General features: G+C 44.0%; 1 protein-coding gene across 5 annotated transcripts; it reads left to right on the top strand.

The window, feature by feature from the left end:
* The first annotated feature begins 1236 nt into the window (after positions 1 to 1236).
* On the top strand, positions 1237 to 15578 carry SLC14A1 (solute carrier family 14 member 1 (Kidd blood group)). 5 transcript variants are annotated; one of them, XM_032676274.1, is made up of 9 exons: positions 1237 to 1329; positions 6983 to 7157; positions 7859 to 8048; positions 8485 to 8613; positions 9667 to 9859; positions 11634 to 11781; positions 12372 to 12506; positions 13473 to 13522; positions 14576 to 15578. In XM_032676274.1, the coding sequence occupies exons 2-9, from the start codon at positions 7010 to 7012 to the stop codon at positions 14750 to 14752; spliced, it is 1170 nt and encodes a 389-aa protein (XP_032532165.1). In that variant the 5' UTR covers positions 1237 to 1329; positions 6983 to 7009; the 3' UTR covers positions 14753 to 15578. The 5 variants fall into 5 exon arrangements, with proteins under 5 accessions (XP_032532165.1, XP_032532162.1, XP_032532163.1 ...); XM_032676271.1 differs by lacking the exon at positions 1237 to 1329 and adding an exon at positions 1343 to 1407; XM_032676272.1 differs by lacking the exon at positions 1237 to 1329 and adding an exon at positions 4453 to 4468.
* The last annotated feature ends 3001 nt before the right edge of the window (positions 15579 to 18579 follow it).

Genomic DNA, 18579 nt, shown 5'->3' with positions numbered 1-18579 from the left:
TAACTTGAAGCCAGGCCTGAGCATCCCTGAAACAGGAGATATGTGAGGCCTAAAACTCAATCCAAACAGTCTCCCTGTGAGGGTCTCCCATCCAAATCACCCAGTGAATTTCCCTTCTTTTGAGATGCAAGGATTCATTTTACCAGCGAGAGAGCAAAGGCAGCCCAAGGAAAAATTAATAGTAAAGGGGAAAAATTTTACTGCACTGGAGTGATGCAGCTTCCCCTGCAAAATTTCATGTAATGTGTACTGCTGGGTGCACAGCCAGGGGATGACAGTGTCTGGCTCACTCACAAGGGTTAGTGCTTGTCTGATCAGAGGAAGCCTTGCTCATGCAGCAGTGCTGACAACTTATGTCAGATGCCCCCCTCTTAGGGGAGAAAAAAGTCCATTTGGTTGTTAAAAACATCTCCATCAAAAGAGATGGACTCCAGGGATGGTCATGGTGAGAAAAATATCATGTGGATGCTGAGGCTGTTTCCACGGAGCTGGAGGGAACAAAGTCACAAAGCGAGATGGGTTCTGGTTCAACAATAAACCAGTCTCTCTTGCACCCCGGTGAATTTGCAGGGTTGCCTCTCTTAACTCATCACTGTAAAAGAGTCCTAAAGTGAATTATGCCATGGCTTAAATTAGCCTAACAGGTTTCTTAAGTTCAGTAGCTTCTTCTCTGCCCATTCTCCTATAACTCACTCTCTCAATACTTCCCTCTCCAGCCTCTTCTCTGCCTTTCACAACACTTCCACAGCCTTATAAACCTCTTCAATATGCCACACTTCTGATATTCCAGATTCCTCTAGTGAGCAAGGGAGGGTAGGTTAAAAAAAAATTGATTTTCTCATATAGTTAATTAAAAAAAATTAAACAATGGAAGGTCACCAGGTCTTTTACTGCACTGTGTTAACAGAATTGTGCTTCTGAAAACTACCCAAAAATAGGAAAACTTTGACAGGTTGCTGAACACAAAATGTGCTGTGAGGCACATTTCCAGGTCAGAGTTTTGAGAGGGAAGGATGCTGAGTTGTGTTGGATAAGGAGAATAATGCTCAGGTTCACTGATAGTCCAGTTTAAAGCCTTCAGTCCTTCAGGTAGAGAGGAGAAAGAACTGAGCTAAAGGAGAATTAACAACAAAAAAAAAAAATACAAAGCAAAAAAAAAAAAAGCAATGGGGAAGAGGCTGTTGGCAAGAGACCCAGGACAGAGCAAGAAGAAAGGTGGAGAATTCAAAGGGGAACCTTCTTAACATTTGCTTGGAGCTCACCAAATGGGAGGAGAAACAAACTAATTAGTAATGTCAGGACAGGAGCCATGCTAGCCTATATAAGCTGGTGAGACATTTTCTTTTTCCCTACTTTCCTTCTTTCCTATTCAGCAAAGCAACAGCTACCCCTGAGTTCATCAGAGAGGTAAGAGCACTCTGTTCATTCCTTTTAATGCACAGCAGTAAACATGCACCCTGTTACTGACTTACCTGGGTCCTTCCTCTCCCTCAAAACACCTGACAAACAGCATTTGATCAGTCCTGCTGAAGGAGAACTGCTAAGGCTCAGAAGGAGCAGAGACGTTAGGGAATGTCACAAGAATATCAATTATTGAGAAGCTTCTAGCAGGGTGAGGATTTATTAGTACTGCTTAGCCCAGCTGGATGAACCTTTGAGGAAAAAGAGAAAAGGGAAGAAAAATAAAATAACTGGAACTCTTTAACATCTTTTACTGCCTTTCTGTTCTGCAAAATGAAAAATGCCCAGATAGTAATTATACACAACGTGATGGTGTCTCTGCATTCCTCTGTCCCCGAGAGACAGATCCCTGAAAACTGAATTGCGGATGGGCTTAATGAATATTTGAATCTGAAGGACAAGCTTTCTTTGAACTAATACTTTGAAATATACCTTCTACGGGAAAACCTGAAGGTATTTTTCTTCCACAGTGAGGGTCAAGTGCATTACAGTCTCTCTGTTTGGAGGAGTGTGCTTGTGCATGCTCGTGCTCCTGTGCATGACACAACACTAATCCAGCTTTACTGGAAACAGTACACAGCCTGTGCTGGAACTAGAGTTGCTGAGAATATGGCCCTTTCCTCCTATTGTACTTGGATGCAGGAATTCCTCTAAAAACAGGCTGCACACAGAGCTGGCTGCCCGCAGACTTCACAGCAACAATTCAGAGAATGCGAGAGATACAATGGCCGCAATTGTGCGGTAGCAGGTCCTTGGACAAACAAATACCACACAGCAATTTAAACCCTCTCGATTTACAGAGAAACACGAATTTTGGCAGGGAAAGAGGAAAATTCCAGAAAGAAGAGAAAGTACTAGGTAACCTTTGCCGCATTTGCAGAGGAAAAAAAAAAAAAAAAAAGCCCAGCACCAGCTTGGAAGTGCCTGGGAGTGTTAATCAGCCAAATTAAAGACTCTGTTCCTTTCTCAGCTGCAAGCACCACACCGCTCTTACCATGCATGACACATAACGGGTGTGTGACCGGGTTTGTCTCCACTTCAGCAGGTGAATAAAGGTATTTGCAGGCCCTGACGCCGCAGGAGTGCAGCTCCAGCGCGGAGCCTGCTCGGCGGCAGCTTTAACGAGGCATTACTGGGATGCCGTGGCTATGGCATGGCATGGAGGAAGTGTACACAAGTGGAAGGAAAATTGATTTAGGGAGACACAAAGTTGCATAACATCAGTACTTTGGCTGCAGGACATTTATTAACTCTGAAAAGATGGTTAAAAAAAACCCCAATAGATTAGCGACTCGGCCCTGTGATGATTTCATAAAGGGGAACATCTGCATAAAAGGGAAACATCTTTCTTTTTGTCTTCTGTTTTGTTTCATGGGAAGCTCTCTCTTTCCATGGAAAAAAATAGTTTTAAATAGTTCCTCTGCACTCACAGCAGAGCACAAATCAGTCCTTGCACCACTAGGATGAAAATTACATTCAGACTGGCTCTGCCTGGGTCCTACTGCTGCTCCTGTATCTCACCAGTTACATACCAGTATTGGGAGCCCTCACTGCACGGCTGCAGGGCTCATGTAAGATGAGGCAGTGTGCTTCGAACTGTCTGAGGACAGGACTTGGTCTTCAGTTAAGAATCTGACAACACTTTCCCAAACTAATAGAAATCAGGAATAATAATAAAAAAATTTAGCAAACTCACCTCCCTGCAGAAGCCAAGCAGTTTGTTCCCAGCTTCTCTGGGATCCTTTTGTAATTATTTCTATTTCCTTCCTTTGTGCACTAAGAAAAAAAAAAGGCACTTTGAGTGAAAACCACATGTTATCATAACTTCAATGGCAGGTCTTCAAAAGACCTGCTGCAGACTGGCCTTCATGCAATCCCCATCAGAACATGCACACTTGAGTTTGAACTAATATTCAGGCATTACTGTCTTAAAATTCTCTGAACATCTCCATAATTCTGAGAGAAGACACCTTTTGTAGTCTCTCCTTTCTCAAATACCTGCTATCACCTATTCCCTAGAACAAGGTAAAGTGTTAACAAATCATTAATCTGAGCTTACATGGCAGGTGCTGCTTTGTAAAGTGTCAAAAATTATTAAAAATGCATGAAAAATTCTATGCTGGTGCCAGTTTCAAAGTGGTTCACCACATCTTTATATTTTCTTTGGACAACTAAGTAGAAATAGTGCAAGTCCTCCATGGTCTGTGTTTCTGAACAGATGGGACAAGCCTCAAGGTGGTGGTGGCAGCCAAACACCCTCACACAGGAGGCAGCCCCCAGGCAGCACCTGGAGTGTGATTCAGAGAGGCCAGAAAGCCAATGGGGCTGGATCTGGGTCTTTACAGTTCCATGAAGACCCCATCAGAAAACAGAGGTCCTCCTGGCCTACCCATTACCCACCAGGCCGCTCTGCTGCTGTGGAAATTGTTCCATAATGATTTTATTCTCCCTTAGCATATATATAATCATAGAATCAGACAATGTTGAGGGGTTGGAATGGACCTTAAAGATCACGTAGTCTCAACCCACCTTACCATGGGTAGGGACACCTTCTATAATCACAGAATGGTTTGGGTTGGAAGGGGCCTTAAAGATCATGTCATTCTACCCTCTGCCATGGGCAGGGACACCTTCCACTAGATCATATTGGTCCAAGCCCTGTCCAACCTGGTTTTAGACATTTCCAGGGCTGGGGCAGCCACAGCTTCTCTGGGCAACTTGTGCCAGGGCCTCACCACCCTTTCAGGGAAGAATTTCTTCCCTATATCCCATCTAACCCTACCCTCTGTCAGTGGGAAGCCATTCACACTTGTCCTGTCACTACATGCACTACTGAACAGATAGGAAAGGTGAAACCTGATCCCTCTTCGTAGACATTCAACCTTTGATAGACTGGGACTGTCCGGGGGCTGGACTAGATAACCATTAAAGGTCCCTTTCAACCCAAAGTACTCTATGATTCTGTGACATAATGAACATGAGTTTGACCAGCACTGCTGGCCAGAAGGTAACTGTGATCACCCCACAGTCCCTGAGACTTTGGATATTCCAGAAGGACAGATGTGCAGGGTACTGACACAGCCTCCATCGGGGATGAAGTTTGAAACAGCTTAGTGGAAGTGACTCACCGGGTCACCTGGTGTTTTTGCCATGCCAAGTGCGTTTAGCTGACTTCATTCCTGCCCATGGGAACCCAGAGCAAAGGAGTTCTGCTGGCTCAGTCTTGCAGTATGCACTTAACTGCCTTTATATGGCAAAGCAATACATCAGTTTTTGACAAATTAGAGCCCTCAACTTGATCCATTTTTTTTTTCTCCACTGTGCAAGTGGGTCAGTGACACCACTACTTCTTCACATGCACATTGCACCCCACACTGAAGCACCCTGCTCCAGATCTCACTCAGCATGCAGGGAAACACCTTGGGCATGGGACACACAGCATCATTCTGCAGTGCAACAGCACTTGACTTTGCAGGTTAGCAACTGGGAAAGCCTAACTAAAGAGGAAGATTCTTTAAATGGAAAATGTAAATGCACTTTCACCAAATGAGGAGCATTTATCTTGGCTGGAAATTTTGATTTAACTGAAAGTGCATCCAATTCACTTATTCCATTATTTCAGAATAAAAAATGAAAAAAGAGAAGGTTAATGAATCAAGGTAATGAATTATAAGCGAGTCAGGAAAAAGCCTTCCAGCACCAAGACACCATCCCTAGAAACACTTTTTTCTCCTTTTCTTCCTTAACCTTTTTATTTAAGGTCCTTGCCTTTGTGTCCTCCACAAAGTCAAATTCAACACTCTTCTGCATACCAGTCCTGTAATCAGCCTCTCATATGGAACCTGTCCTTATATTAGTTGGGCTCTTCTGGAAAGCACGAAATGTCTGTTTCCTATTTGTGCAGATATTTACTACGTCCTGAAGGGTGACCACCAGTCCTCCTGTAGCACACAGTAAGAAACTGGCCAGGATGTGGATTAACAACCCATTCCCCTACACAGACTCGGAGCTGCTTAACCACAAGTCTGGGTCTGGAAGTGTAATGCCCAGGGGTGAGGCTGCTTAAGCTTAGTTGCCCAGCACCTGTGTTTCTGAAGTTTGGATTCTCTACCTGAGCTACTAGGAAGGCTTTTACTGAAGTTTCAAGTGAGTCAAGGACTAACTCAATATTTATGTGTTTCTATCATCCTATTTAGACTATCAACCCCCTCCCTAAATTCATTGCTTTTTGCACAAGCCAGTACTCACCAGTGAGACCTGAAGCAGGTCTAGTTCTGTATTCACTCAACAGCACACCTTGTCTTGTGTTTTCTTTGCCTTGGTAATTACCAAGAATTAGTCCTACTCTTCAGGAAACAGAGTATGCTCCAGGGAAAGGTTTGGCTGTTCTTAATTTGCTGGCTTCATATTGAGAATTGGCCCTTAGACAAATAACAATTTGGCTATAGGACACTGTTCTTAAAATCCAGTGTTTACAATTAGGTATAAATCTCTGATCCAGAGACTTACAGCCTGAATAAGCCTGTCTAGAGCTGTATGAGGTGCCAAAGGGTTTTCCAACAGTTCCTTATCCAAAAAAACTGTGTCCCATAGGGGACCCCATCTCTGCCAGCCCTGTGTGGATACCCGAAACACCTTATTTAGGCCTAATCTTTTTTTGACCTATAACAGTCCCCTACCTTATTTAAATCTTCTTATAGTACCTGCTAAATTTAATAGGTGTCTTTTCATTAGTCCCTTAGGGCTTCTTACTGCAGCTTCCAACATGTGGTCCCCTATCTTGTCTTGGCAGAAAACAAAGCAACATGACTGAGGTAGAGTTGAAATCAAGCACTGTGAATTGGGCCTTCAGGCTCTTGAATCAGTGCTGGGTATTTCTAAAGATGGGCAGCTGAAAGTGTAGTTCTTTTGAGAAAAGAAATGCATGTGAGTAATGAAATAAGGCACCATGAACATCCCTCAGGCTAAGCCTGTGCTCATGAGGAAGGCTGAACTGATCCCAGAGACATATAAACTCAGCTTTAGGTGCCTGTTATTGACGGCTGATGGACAAATTGAAACTGGAAATACAAATTACGCAGCAGAGGAAACTTAATAATTAAAACACCTTCTTATATGGGTTGGATAGCTCTATCAAGCTGAATCTTGAGGCAGACTTCAACCTCTGTGAAGCCAGTGTCCCCTAATGCTGTCTTGCTCTTTTTGAAATGACCCTTTAAATCAAGAGCTGCTTGATTTCTAGAACACCTGGTATAGCTGAGAAGGGTTTCAAAATCGGGTAAAACACCAGGACAAAAGGTTCGGTCATTCCTTGTGGTGTTCAAATATATGACTGCCTGGAATTCTGGAAGGACAGAGCATAAGTCCATGGAGACACGAGAATCAGGTATGTTCAGAATAAGGATTTTCCTCTTTCTGGCTCCTAAATAGCACAAAGTGAGCAATAATATGTGGTAGAGAGAATAAACAGGAACTAGTGAGAGGCATTACAACAAACTGTTTTGTTTTCTTTTTACCTTAGATTTTACCAAAGGGCCAGAACAATAACATGGAAAACATTGTTGATGTCAAGATAGACACCAAGGGGGAAAGAAAGCCAATGAAGCAGAATCCACTGAGCAAAGGTGGAAAGAGAGTCTGCAAAGCTGTTGGGTACATCACTGGAGACATGAAGGAATTTGGAGCCTGGCTAAAAGGTAAAGATCCTTCATCATGAGTAATTAGGGGATTCCAAATAAAAAGTACATCAAAGGAGTAATAACTAACTTCTCAGAGTAGTACAGAAACTACTTCTAGCCTGATTTATATCTGTTTTGTAGATGGAAAAAAATCAGCTTTGTGCAGAGATTCACATACTGCTTAAATCTTGAGGATGTCTGAGATGACATTTACCTCCCAACAAGCCATGTACAAACGGAATTTAGTCCCACAGAACATAGCCCCAGATGGTTATTCTGTGCTCTGCCATTCTTCATAACACTCCATGTCCTTTCAGCTGAGCAGTTTCTGTCAAGCCTATTGCCACTGTGAAGTTAAATTACACATAGTTAGGTGCGTTTGGTCCCCACAATAAATCAGCAGTGGGATATTCATACAATTTGCCATCTGAGCCACAGACATCATAAATTAGCTGGTTCATATGAATCCGGTCCAGGGTACTTTATAACACGGGGTTCTGGCAACCATGCTGTTCATCTCAGTTTTCCAGCTGTAAGGCTGCAGTATAGACCATAATAAATCCCAGTCAGGTTTTGCAGTCTTGTTGATTCATTGCTTCAGTCGTGCTGCCAAGTCCCACCGCCAGAACTCTTCCTGAGTTTCAAGAATACATCCCGGAATCAGCACCATCTGTGTACCTTAGGGGGCTTGTTTTATTATTTAATTTGATGTCTTCCAGATAAACCTCTCATGATCCAGTTTATTGACTGGGTGCTGCGTGGGATATCCCAGGTGATGTTTGTCAACAATCCCCTCAGTGGGCTGATTGTCCTTGCTGCCTTTGTGCTGCAGAGCCCTTGGTGGGCACTCACAGCGTGTTTGGGAACAGTTGTCTCAACTTTAACAGCACTTTTTCTGGGGCAGGACAGGTAAGTCCGTCCTTTTCCCCCTCAAAAGCAAGTGGTCACTTCAGTGCTGACTTACGTGTTAAACACATTACATGGATGAGAAGCCTGAACTTAGTGGAAGGTGTCCCTGTCCCTGGCAGGGGGCTGGAACTGTATGATCTTTAAGGTTCCTTCCAACCCAAACCTGCTATGATTACATGATCCAGCCTTCACTGGCCATGTACCTGGTCAAGCAGGACCAGACAGATCTTCCCACCTGTTACAAAGGGAAAGTGGACATACCTACTGAAGTGGCTGAGGGCACCTGGGACTCAAATGTGCGAAACTGAATGTCAGTGGATGAGTCTGGGCAGGTCTTCACCACACAGAGTCACAACTGCTTGGGGAGGGAGGGGGTGATGCAAGCAAAGCCTTCTCAGGTGAGAATATTTCAAGGTTAGTTTTTCCCTTCCCACAGGTCAGCCATAGCAGCCGGCCTGTATGGATACAATGGGATCCTGGTGGGATCACTTGTGGCCGTCTTCTCTGCTAAGGGAGACTACTACTGGTGGCTCCTGCTGCCCATTTCACTGCTGTCCATGACTTGGTAAGTTAGACGGCCCCTCTCCTTCTTTTTCCAACCCATGAGTCTCCACACTGAGACTGAGCTGTTGTATTTCTATGCAGAGCCCAATGAAAGGAAATATGACTAACATACTGCTAAATCCGCGCCATTATTTGCACTTTTGAACTCAAATGTAATCCAGAAACAAATAAAAATACCAACATAATCACAAATAAGCCCAGTGGGGAGAAGGAAATCGATGGCTGATCACACGTAATTCAATACCCTAAATGGGAGTCATATTGCTGTGATGAGTCAATTCATTTTTGTTTCAAGAGGAACATTATTTTCGCCATTCCCCATTGTCATCAACCACAAGTGTTCCATCTATTTAAGCCACCAAATAAAAATGTCATGAAAATTTACTTCTCAAGGCACAGAAGCTGTTCAGTGGTCCCAAGGCATGATGGTTGACGCTAATCAAAACAAACAACTAATAATACTTCACTCAAATATATGACAAAATAATCCGCTAGGTAATGCGACAGCAAAAAATTTTGAAAGCTGGCCTTTGACCCCAAAATGTCTAGTTGCAGATTGCTAAAACCACACATATAATTCGTCTGCCTGAAGTTCATGTAGTCTTATAGTCACTTTGATGTCAGCTTTTACTTCTGATCCACAAGCTTGAGCAAGGGCACACAGACACATTCACAGTTCACTCAGACCTGGCAAAGGTGTCCTGTATTCAGTCCAGTTCAAGTGCTGGAAAGAAAAAAGGTGAACACTGAGATTGAACTGGGGAATACCTCTATTAAATCACTGGATCCTGTCTCCTTCATGCTCACCAAATTCACCATATATATTGTATAACATGACAGGAATCTAGACATTTATAACTGCCTTGGAAAGGGCAGGATATTTATGCAGTGACCCTGTCATGTGTCTGATTTGATCAGAAAGATTGAGGAATTAAATAGCTTTTAAAAAAATAGACTGAACTTGCTGCAGTGGGGTTTATGGTTGGATTTGGCTGTGGTGGTTTTTTTGCCTAGCTGACCAGCTTCTAGTGAGACCATTTTTTTCTTCTTTCAGCCCCATTTTCACCAGTGCTTTAGCTTCAATCTTCTGTAAGTGGGACCTGCCTGTTCTCACCTTGCCTTTCAACTTGGCCTTGACCCTCTATCTGGCTGCATCAGGACCACACAACCTCTTCTTCCCTACAACTGTCATTCAGCCTGCAACAGCAACACCAAACATCACCTGGACAGATGCTGAAATCACAATGGTAGGTTGTCTTAAAGATAACAGTCTTCTTCACTTACAAATAAAAACACTACAGAAATGTATTATATTCCTTTATAGGATCCCAGAATGGTTTGGGTTGGAAGGGACCTTAAACACCATCTTGTTCCACCCTCCTTCCACAGGCAGAGACACCTTCCACTAGACCAGCTTGCTCCAAGTCCCATCCAACCTGGCCTTGGACACTTCCAGGGCTGAGGCAGCCACAGCTTCCGTGGGTAACCTGGCTAGGGCCTCACCACCCTCACAGACAACAATTCCTTCCCAATATCCCATCTAACCCTGCCCTCTGGCAGTGGGAAGACAGTCACTCTTGTCCTGTCCCTGCATCCCTTGTCCCAAGTCCCTCTCCAGCTCTCCTGGAGCCCCTTTAGGCACTGGAAGGGGCTCTCAGGTCTCCCTGGAGCCTTCTCTTCTCCAGGTGAACACCCCCAGCTCTCCCAGGAGCAGAGGGGCTCCAGCCCTTGCAGCATCTTTATCACTCTGGACTCATCCCAACAGGTCCACCTCCCTTGTTACTGTAGTACAGCCTGGCAATACAAAATTTGGTTCATAAGATGGCTTGTTATCCAAGACGTAAATGTTTACTCTAGGAATGAACATTTTGATAGCTGAAAAACACAAATCTTGTTGGTATCTTCCATTTGCAGTTGGATCTGAATCTTCAAAGAGTCTCTAGAATCTAATTCCCCTTTTCAGTGGTAACTGATCACCTCCCCATAGCTAAGGTTGTGCTGAGACTTCCAGTTAACTCACAGGGTAATTTGGGTTTTTCACACAGAGTGCTTATAAAATTGCATTTTCCTAATTAGACATGAGCAAGCAGATATTACTATGGTAGAATAGTTACAAATGGGTGCAGGCACACATTCATATATTTTTAATTTACATTCAAGTCAGAACTTCCCAAAGAAACATTTTATAGTATAACACTATAAACCATATAGATACAAGAGTAACTGCTTTCCCCCAAGGCTCAGCAGACTATTTTGAGGGATTCCCAGGGAGTGATTAAGAAAAGGGAAGTTAATTGATATTAAATATCAACCCAAAAGTGACATTTCAGAACACTTACCATGGTGCATAATTTTATGGGGATCATAAACAGAAAAGTGCCTCAAAACCATCTTTAGGCTGTGACCAAGTTTGTGGGTCTCTGTCCCACCAACTCAGCAACTCCATTCACATTCCTCGTGAATCCCAAGAGAGTTTCAGGTATATAACTAAATTGAGAATAAAGCCTTTCCTGAGTTAAAGTCTGATAATTCTGACCAAGCCATTATTGGCCGTATCACCCTTGGATCTGCCCAGTCAGAGGGGAATGTCCTCTCAAAGGCATCATCTACCTGAGCACTTCCATGCCCTGGGCTCCCTGTCATGGTTCATATGGGTATGAAAAATGGCCAAGTCAGCAGCAGGTGCAAATACGATGAGTAAAGCCTTTCACAAAATATTTATGTTTGATATTATACCAAAAACCTGGCAGAGGAGCTCATGGCTAGGGAACAAGTCATGACTCATTTCCATTGAAGGGGCAACCCTGTGGAAATGCCCTGCTGTCTCCCGAGAGGCATCCAAATGCTCCACTTAGGAAGACAGACTGCATCCAGCAAATGCCAAACATAAAACTGGCCAAGAAAAATATGTTAAAAACCAAAAAGTTAGAACGCTGATAACAAATAACAAATTGTCTTGGTTTTTTGTTTTGTTTTGGGGTTTTTTTGTTGATTTTGTGGGGTTTTTTTAAATTCTTACAGCTCCTGCAATCCATTCCAGTCAGTGTGGGTCAGGTTTATGGTTGTGACAATCCCTGGACTGGGGGAATCTTCCTGGTGGCTTTATTTATCTCTTCCCCACTCATTTGTCTGCATGCAGTGATTGGCTCAGCAGTGGGGATGCTGGCAGGTAAGGATTTGAATTGTGTCACAGATTTGTATAAAAGCATGGAGAACAAAAGAGGAACTGCAATAAGCAGAGCACTTACAGTCACAAGTTTTTCTTCCATTGGAGAACAACTGCTTGAAAACAAAACACGCATAGATTTCTGCTTTAAGAATTCTTTTGATTGACTTCCCCATTCTCTTACCTTGTTTTATGATGGTGAAAATCTTCAGAAGTGTGTGTTGGGCTGAGATGAACTTTTATCATGAAATACTTAAGTTCTGGATATGTTCTGGTGGGTTTAGGAGTAGACCAATAAAAGTCATAGCCATCAGTGTGGATGTGTGGGCCCCAGGGGTGCATTTAAGGCTCACACATGGGCTCATATGTCCGCTGTTGAAATCACATCACCAAATTCAGCTCAGGGAAATTCTGCCATGAATTCATCAGATTAAAGTGGCTTTGGCGTTAGACTGGAACAACAAGACCACAAATAGGAACTCCACGCACATATGCTGGCTAGAACCCTTGAAGAGCTGGATTCCTGCCATTCCTCCGCTGCTTTCACCTCTTTGGCCAAGGAATGACAACATCTTCGGCTTATTTTTTTCCAGGGCTGAGCTTGGCAACACCGTTTAGCCAGATCTACTCCGGGCTGTGGGGCTACAACAGCTCCCTCTCCTGCATTGCCATCGGGGGCATGTTCTACGCCCTCACCTGGCAGACACATCTGCTGGCGATTGCCTGCGGTAAGTACCCGATGTGTCCTCACCTCAGCCACTCTTCCTTTTGAAGTGACTCAAGAGGTATTTGTAGCAGAGGTGGATGGAGCCAGATGGGCACCTCCAGGCAGGCAGATGGACTTAGGTGAGACTGACAAATGATGGAGCCGGGTGTTGGAGCCGTGGCTTTAAACCTGACCCGACAGAATAAAAGCTGTCCTTTTATTTTCAGCATAGAGCTGTGTTTAAAAACAAGAGATGTGATCAGTGGACACTGATTAACCAAGGCCCTTGAAATTGGGCGATTCGTTTTGAGACGTTAATTGTATTTGTTCTTCCGTTGCTGGTTGAATCATGGTGGGTTTTCCAATCACAGATGCCAGCTCAGGTTCCTTCTTTGAAGAAGGACATACCTAAACTTTGAGAAAAGTGGAGCTCGAGATCAGTCCACAGCTGTAGTTAGACAGTACACATTCCCCATTCTATTGAAATGGATACCAAAGGCATGAGCTAGGTAACACGGCATGATTGAAGAATTATTTATAAGGCAATTCCATATGAAATTTCAATATCAGAGTGAGCTGGGAGTGAAACTGTTGTTCATTCAGTGCTCATATAAAAAATATTTAGCTTTGTATCTCATTGACCCACCTTCAAGCCCCAGAGGCAGGACAGATGAGGGTGGAGGGGTTATTTTCCTGTTTAACCCCATCCATCAAGCTACATACTTTCCATGTCAGTGCGTTTTTCAAAAGCCTCTGATTTCATAGCACATTTCTCATCACTCCAGTTATTTTGTTTGTTTGTTTGTTTGTTTGTTTCACCCTTTCCATAGGCTCCAGGTTGGAGGGGACACAGTGCTAAAGAAAGAGCTGTTGAGGCAGGGTCATGATCACTGGTTGAGCTACCGAAGGCAGGGTGAGAGATGTTTGTCCTTGCTGTCCTACTCTATGAGCAACTGAACTCACCAGGAACTACCTTTCTTTTTCACAGCACTCTTCAGTGCCTACCTGGGAGCAGCAGTGACCAGCATGTTGTCTGTGGTAAGTAGTGTATCAGTTAAGGTCTGGTTTCTAACAAGAGATCTGAGCACTGATCTGTATTTTTTCCTGGCTTGTCAGGCAAAACACCAAGATGAGGAGAGGAATTCAGCCAAAGGCAGACATGGTCCAGAAGAGAGGTTATTATCTGCCCAGGGGGGTGGTGTGATTACCATTGGAATAGGTCACTTAGAATCATCACTTATCACTTTTCTTCCTCAGAGTTTGAATGAACTTTCACAGCTCAGCTCTCAACACTTATGAGATCACAGAATCACAGAATGGTTTGGGTTGGAAGGGATCCTAAAGATCGTCTCATTCCACCCCCTGCCGTGGGAAGGACACCTTCCACTATTCCACGTTGCTCCAGGTCCTGTCCAACCTGGCCTTGGACACTTCCAGGGATGGGGCAGCCACAGCTTCTCTGGGCAACCTGTGCCAGGGCCTCACCACTCTCAACTCTCACAGGGAAGAATTCCTTCCCAATATCCCATCTAACCCCGCCCTCTGTCATTGTCGTTGTGAAACCATGCCCCTTGTCCTGTCACTGCAGTCCCTCTCCAGCTCTCTTGGAGCCCCTGAAGGCACTGGCAGGCTGCTATAAGGTCTCCTCTCTTTCAGATATTTACATTTCTATACTTTGTGCCTGATAACGATTGAGAAAGGGCACTCCACATGTGCAAATAAATACTACATTTGGGTTTAATTCCCTTTCTCAATTGCCAAAGGACAATCAGTACAACAGCCCAGGGAAAAGCTGAATGCTTCTGGTGTCCATTCCTGCCTCATCTCCACCCACTCCTGCCTCATGTCCCTCCAAGACCAGGGTAGATACACAAAGAGAAGGCAGCCCTCTCACCAGAGCTGATAGATATTGCAGGCTAATGCACAGTGTCAAGATCTCATAAAGAAACCCTGTCTCCCTAGGGAAAGGCTCAATGCAGAACCAGGTCTAGACTTCCTTGAGAAACCTTATTCCAAAGTGCCTGGTCTGGATTTTATTCAAATAAAAGAAAGACGCACAGTGAATAGGTGGTTTGCTATTTTTCTTTGCAGTATGGGGTGCCATCAGGAACCTGGTCTTTTTGCTTGTCTGCATTGACTTTCCTGCTAATAACCACGACCAACTCTGCCATCTACAAGATGCCACTCTCCAAAGTCGCCTACCCAGAAGCCAACCGAGCTTATTATCTGAAGATGAGGAAACATCAAAGGTCTTCCTGCGAGGCATAAAGACCCAAGAAAAGAGATGCTTGGCAGACTTTAAGGCAAGACCACAAGGTGTTTCCCCAATAGACTGTGATTTGTGTGCTACAAAGTCAAACACCACCTTCTGAATGGAGAGACCTTTTCCACCACGTCTTGTTTGTTCTATTAGAACAAAATTTCTGTTAGATAGGACTGTGTTGGAAGGACCTTTTCCAAGACCAGCCTGTAATGATTTTAAAGCACATATGTCTGGAAAGACACTTGAATAATAAAACAATGGGGAAATCACTTAGAAGTCGTAAAGAAAAATCTCTTTGTGAAAGTGAAGGCACAGCAATCAGATTGTAAAGCAATGAAGAGGATCTTTCAGCATCTGAAGGGAATCCTAATAAATGGCTAAAACCACCTTATGACAGCAATAGGATGCATCTTAGATAGCTTCATAGTAGCAGAGAAGTGGAATAAAGAGTACCCTTTGTCAAGTATGAAACAGGGGGTGAAGAATTCTATCTGGAGGACCTCTTGAGCCCCGTGGAGAAAAATGTGCATTAGCAGCCATCAAACATAAGATGGGGATGATTTTCATGATTTTTGTGTTAATCTCATGATTTTTCTTAATACTTGAACTTGGTGATGGGTTAACAAAGGAGGGGACAGCAAAAAAAAAGTCACTGCTGTCCCTTTCCTGTGCAATAAAATGGGTCTGTTCAGTCTATGAAAAGTAGAACCAGTTTGAGGTGATCTCCTTGACCTCCCTCTCTGCACTGTCCCCCTCAGACCACCAGTATCAAACACAGCAAAATGCTGCTCTGTCCCAACCTCCTGCTGGTACTCAGGGGGAATTTCTGGCTCTCTGCAACTCCCTGACAGGAGGGTGGAGCCTGGGGGGGTTGGGCTCTGCTCCCAAGGAACAAGGTGAGAGAAAACATCCTCAAGTTGCATCAGGGAGATTTAGGCTGCATATTGGGAAAAAATTTCTTCACTGAGAAGGCTGTTCGTCCCTGGCACAGCTGCCCAACGCAGTGTTGGAGTCCCCATCCCCTGAGGGATTTAAAAGCCCTGTGGAAGTGGCATGTGGGGACACGGTTTAGTGGTGGCCTTGGCAGTGCTGGGGGAGTGGTTGGAGTGGGTGGTCTTAGAGGTCTTTTCCAACATAAAAGATTCTATGAAGCTGCTGCTCTGCCATTTCTCTCTGCCCCCCAATAGGAAGGGGATGGTTGGGGGACCAGAGCAGCAGAGCTCTGCAGCAGACCAGCCACGTCCCACTTCTGCACAGGCTCCCAGGGTTTGCAGGAGGAGAAGGAGAGAAGCTGACCTTGCACTAAACAGCACTGGCCACCTCATCGCGCATTAACTCAGCCACCTTTCTGGCTCACAGAGATACTCCATCTCATGGTGAAGATGATATCTTCACCAAAAATACTCCATATCCTAAGGTCTTGCAGTTGGCATGACCCTTCGTGCAGTAACGTCGCTCTGGGAAAAGCAAATCAAACCCTGCTCTTCTCGTAGCAGATGAAATAAAATCCAACCTGTGAATAGTGCTACTGATGATTTCTGAGTTGGGGGGCAGGGGAGGGAACCACAAAAGAAACGTTGTTTTTCAAGCATCACAGAGATCTGAGTGTAAAATATTTGGGTTGAATTGCTGGCAGTATATTCCGATGAAGTTTCAGGTTTTCAGATGTTCAACAGTATTTCTGTATGACTGACACTCTGGAGGCCATTTGTAAAAACGTACCATTATGGTGTCTTACTTAATAAATTCCTACATAATATTGTGTGGAGTTATTTTTAAAACAAATATTCATCTTTTTTTGAGTTTGATATAAGTTTCCCTCTATTTATCATCACTAAGCTTTCCAAAGACATGTTGTCTTTTTAATAATTAGTGTGGAAGACATTGGAAAATACAGTTTTTAAGTCAGTGTATGTGAGATATTTAGGAAACTCACCTTCTGCTCTTTGTGCTTATCACAGAATCCTAGAACTCTAGTCAGGTTTGAGTAGGAAGGGAGATTAAAGACCATCTCATTCTATTCCACTGCCATGGACAGGGACACCTTCCACTGGACGAGGTTGCTCTGTCAACCTGGCCTGGGACATTTCCAGGAATGGGGCAGCCACAGCTTCTCTGGGCCAGGGCCTCATCACCTTTACAGACAACAGTCCCTTCCTAATATCCCATCTAACCCTGCCCTCTGTACTTATGAAGCCATTCCCCCTCATCCTGTCCCTCCATCCCTTGTCCCAAGTCCCTCTCCATCTCTTCTGGAGCCCCTCCGGGCACTGGAAGGGGCTCTCAGGTCTCCCTGGAGCCTTCTGTTCTCCAGGATGAACACCCCCAGCTCTCTCAGTTTTTTGGCATTTTGCTGCATCAAAGCCTTCTTACATGTAACAGGCAAACTCTGCCTCTGTACAGGAGGCACAATCAGCCAAAGGCACAGTGCTGGGGCCAGCAGAGCTTAAAAACCTCCTGTAGACCAGGTAGTGACTCATTCCTAGGGAAGATGCTGCATAGGATCCCAGGTTGGGTCTAGATGAGATCATATTCTGCCTGGAGTAAGTTTTGAGCAGGTCCAGAGGAGGCCACAGAAATGCCCCAAGGGCTGGAGCCCCTCTGCTCTGGAGGCAGGCTGGGAGAGCTGGAGGTGTTCAGCTGGAGAAGAGAAGGCTCCAGGGAGACCTTTCAGCACTTGAAGGTCCCCTTAACAAAGATGGGGACAAACATTTTATCAGGGCCTATTGCAATAGGACAAGAGGTCACTGTTTTAAACTAAAAGAACGTTGATTCAGACCAAATATAAGGATGAAATTTTTTATAATGAGTGTGGTGAGGCACTGGCACAGGTTGCACACAGATATGGTGGATGTTCCATCCCTGGAAACATTCAAGGTTGGGCTAGACAGGACTCTGAGCAACCTGGTCTACTTGAAGATGTCCCTGGTCATTGCAGGGGGCTTAGACTAATGACCTTCAGGTGTCCATTCCAACCCAAACCATCTAGTGGTTCTGGATAAATCATAGGATTTAGCAAACTGAAATGCAAAAGGATATTTTACTGTTTGAACTGACACCTCCCCACCCAGGACCATGTGGGCCCCAGAGAGCCAAAGCTACAAAGCCAGTTTTCATTCTAATATCAAAATCTACACTCGGGTAAGAGAACACACTTTATGGCCAGTGTAAATCAGCAGATTTCCTCCAACTGGTGCTATTCCAGCTTGCTGTTGCTGAGCAACAGGGACATTTTGGCAGTACCTTAAAGAAATCATATGCACAGAACTGAAAAACAACAAAAGATGAAGGCCATGTCTCAGCCACTAGAAAGATTTTGCACGTCATTCAGAATTAATCCTACGTTTTATCCTATCTAAAGAGTTTGTTCTTCCCATCACCCCTCACAAAAGAACAGCTATTTGGTAATTTGACATGTATATCAGTCAGAACATGTGTGTCATGCTTCTTCCCATTATCCTTCATAACATAGTGTTTGCTAACAGAACTAATTTATCTTGTTATTGAAACTACTCTTTTTTTTTTTTCCTTTACATCAAATAAATGCTATTCAAGTCACCTGATTGTTTGGGTTTTTTTCAAGCACTCTCTTTTCATTCTTTTTCTGACACTCAGGTGTTAACCAGGCTCAGTAAGAAACACTTAGGTGGGTCTGGAATTTTGGGGGTATTTTCCTGGACTACCTCCCTCCCAGTGCCAGCATAACATAGCAAAAGAGTTGTCACTGTGTTTACAGTTCTTAAAATAAATACATACATATATACATACATAAATACATACATATAAATGCATACATCTGTGATTCTAAGACACTCATTTCCCCTTCCCCTAG

The sequence above is a fragment of the Chiroxiphia lanceolata genome, chromosome Z (assembly GCF_009829145.1).
Source record: "Chiroxiphia lanceolata isolate bChiLan1 chromosome Z, bChiLan1.pri, whole genome shotgun sequence".
NCBI lineage: Eukaryota > Metazoa > Chordata > Aves > Passeriformes > Pipridae > Chiroxiphia > Chiroxiphia lanceolata.
Note: the sequence above shows the minus strand (reverse complement) of the source record. Positions and strands in the feature narration are given on the sequence as shown.

Bases quoted from the DNA above. Each gene is read 5' to 3' on its own strand.
- SLC14A1 (XM_032676274.1), top strand. From the start codon at position 7,010: ATGGAAAACATTGTTGATGTCAAGATAGACACCAAGGGGGAAAGAAAG. The intron at 7,158-7,858 runs GTAAAGATCCTT...GATGTCTTCCAG, and splicing joins ATTTGGAGCCTGGCTAAAAG to ATAAACCTCTCATGATCCAG. The intron at 8,614-9,666 runs GTAAGTTAGACG...TTCTTCTTTCAG, and splicing joins TCACTGCTGTCCATGACTTG to CCCCATTTTCACCAGTGCTT.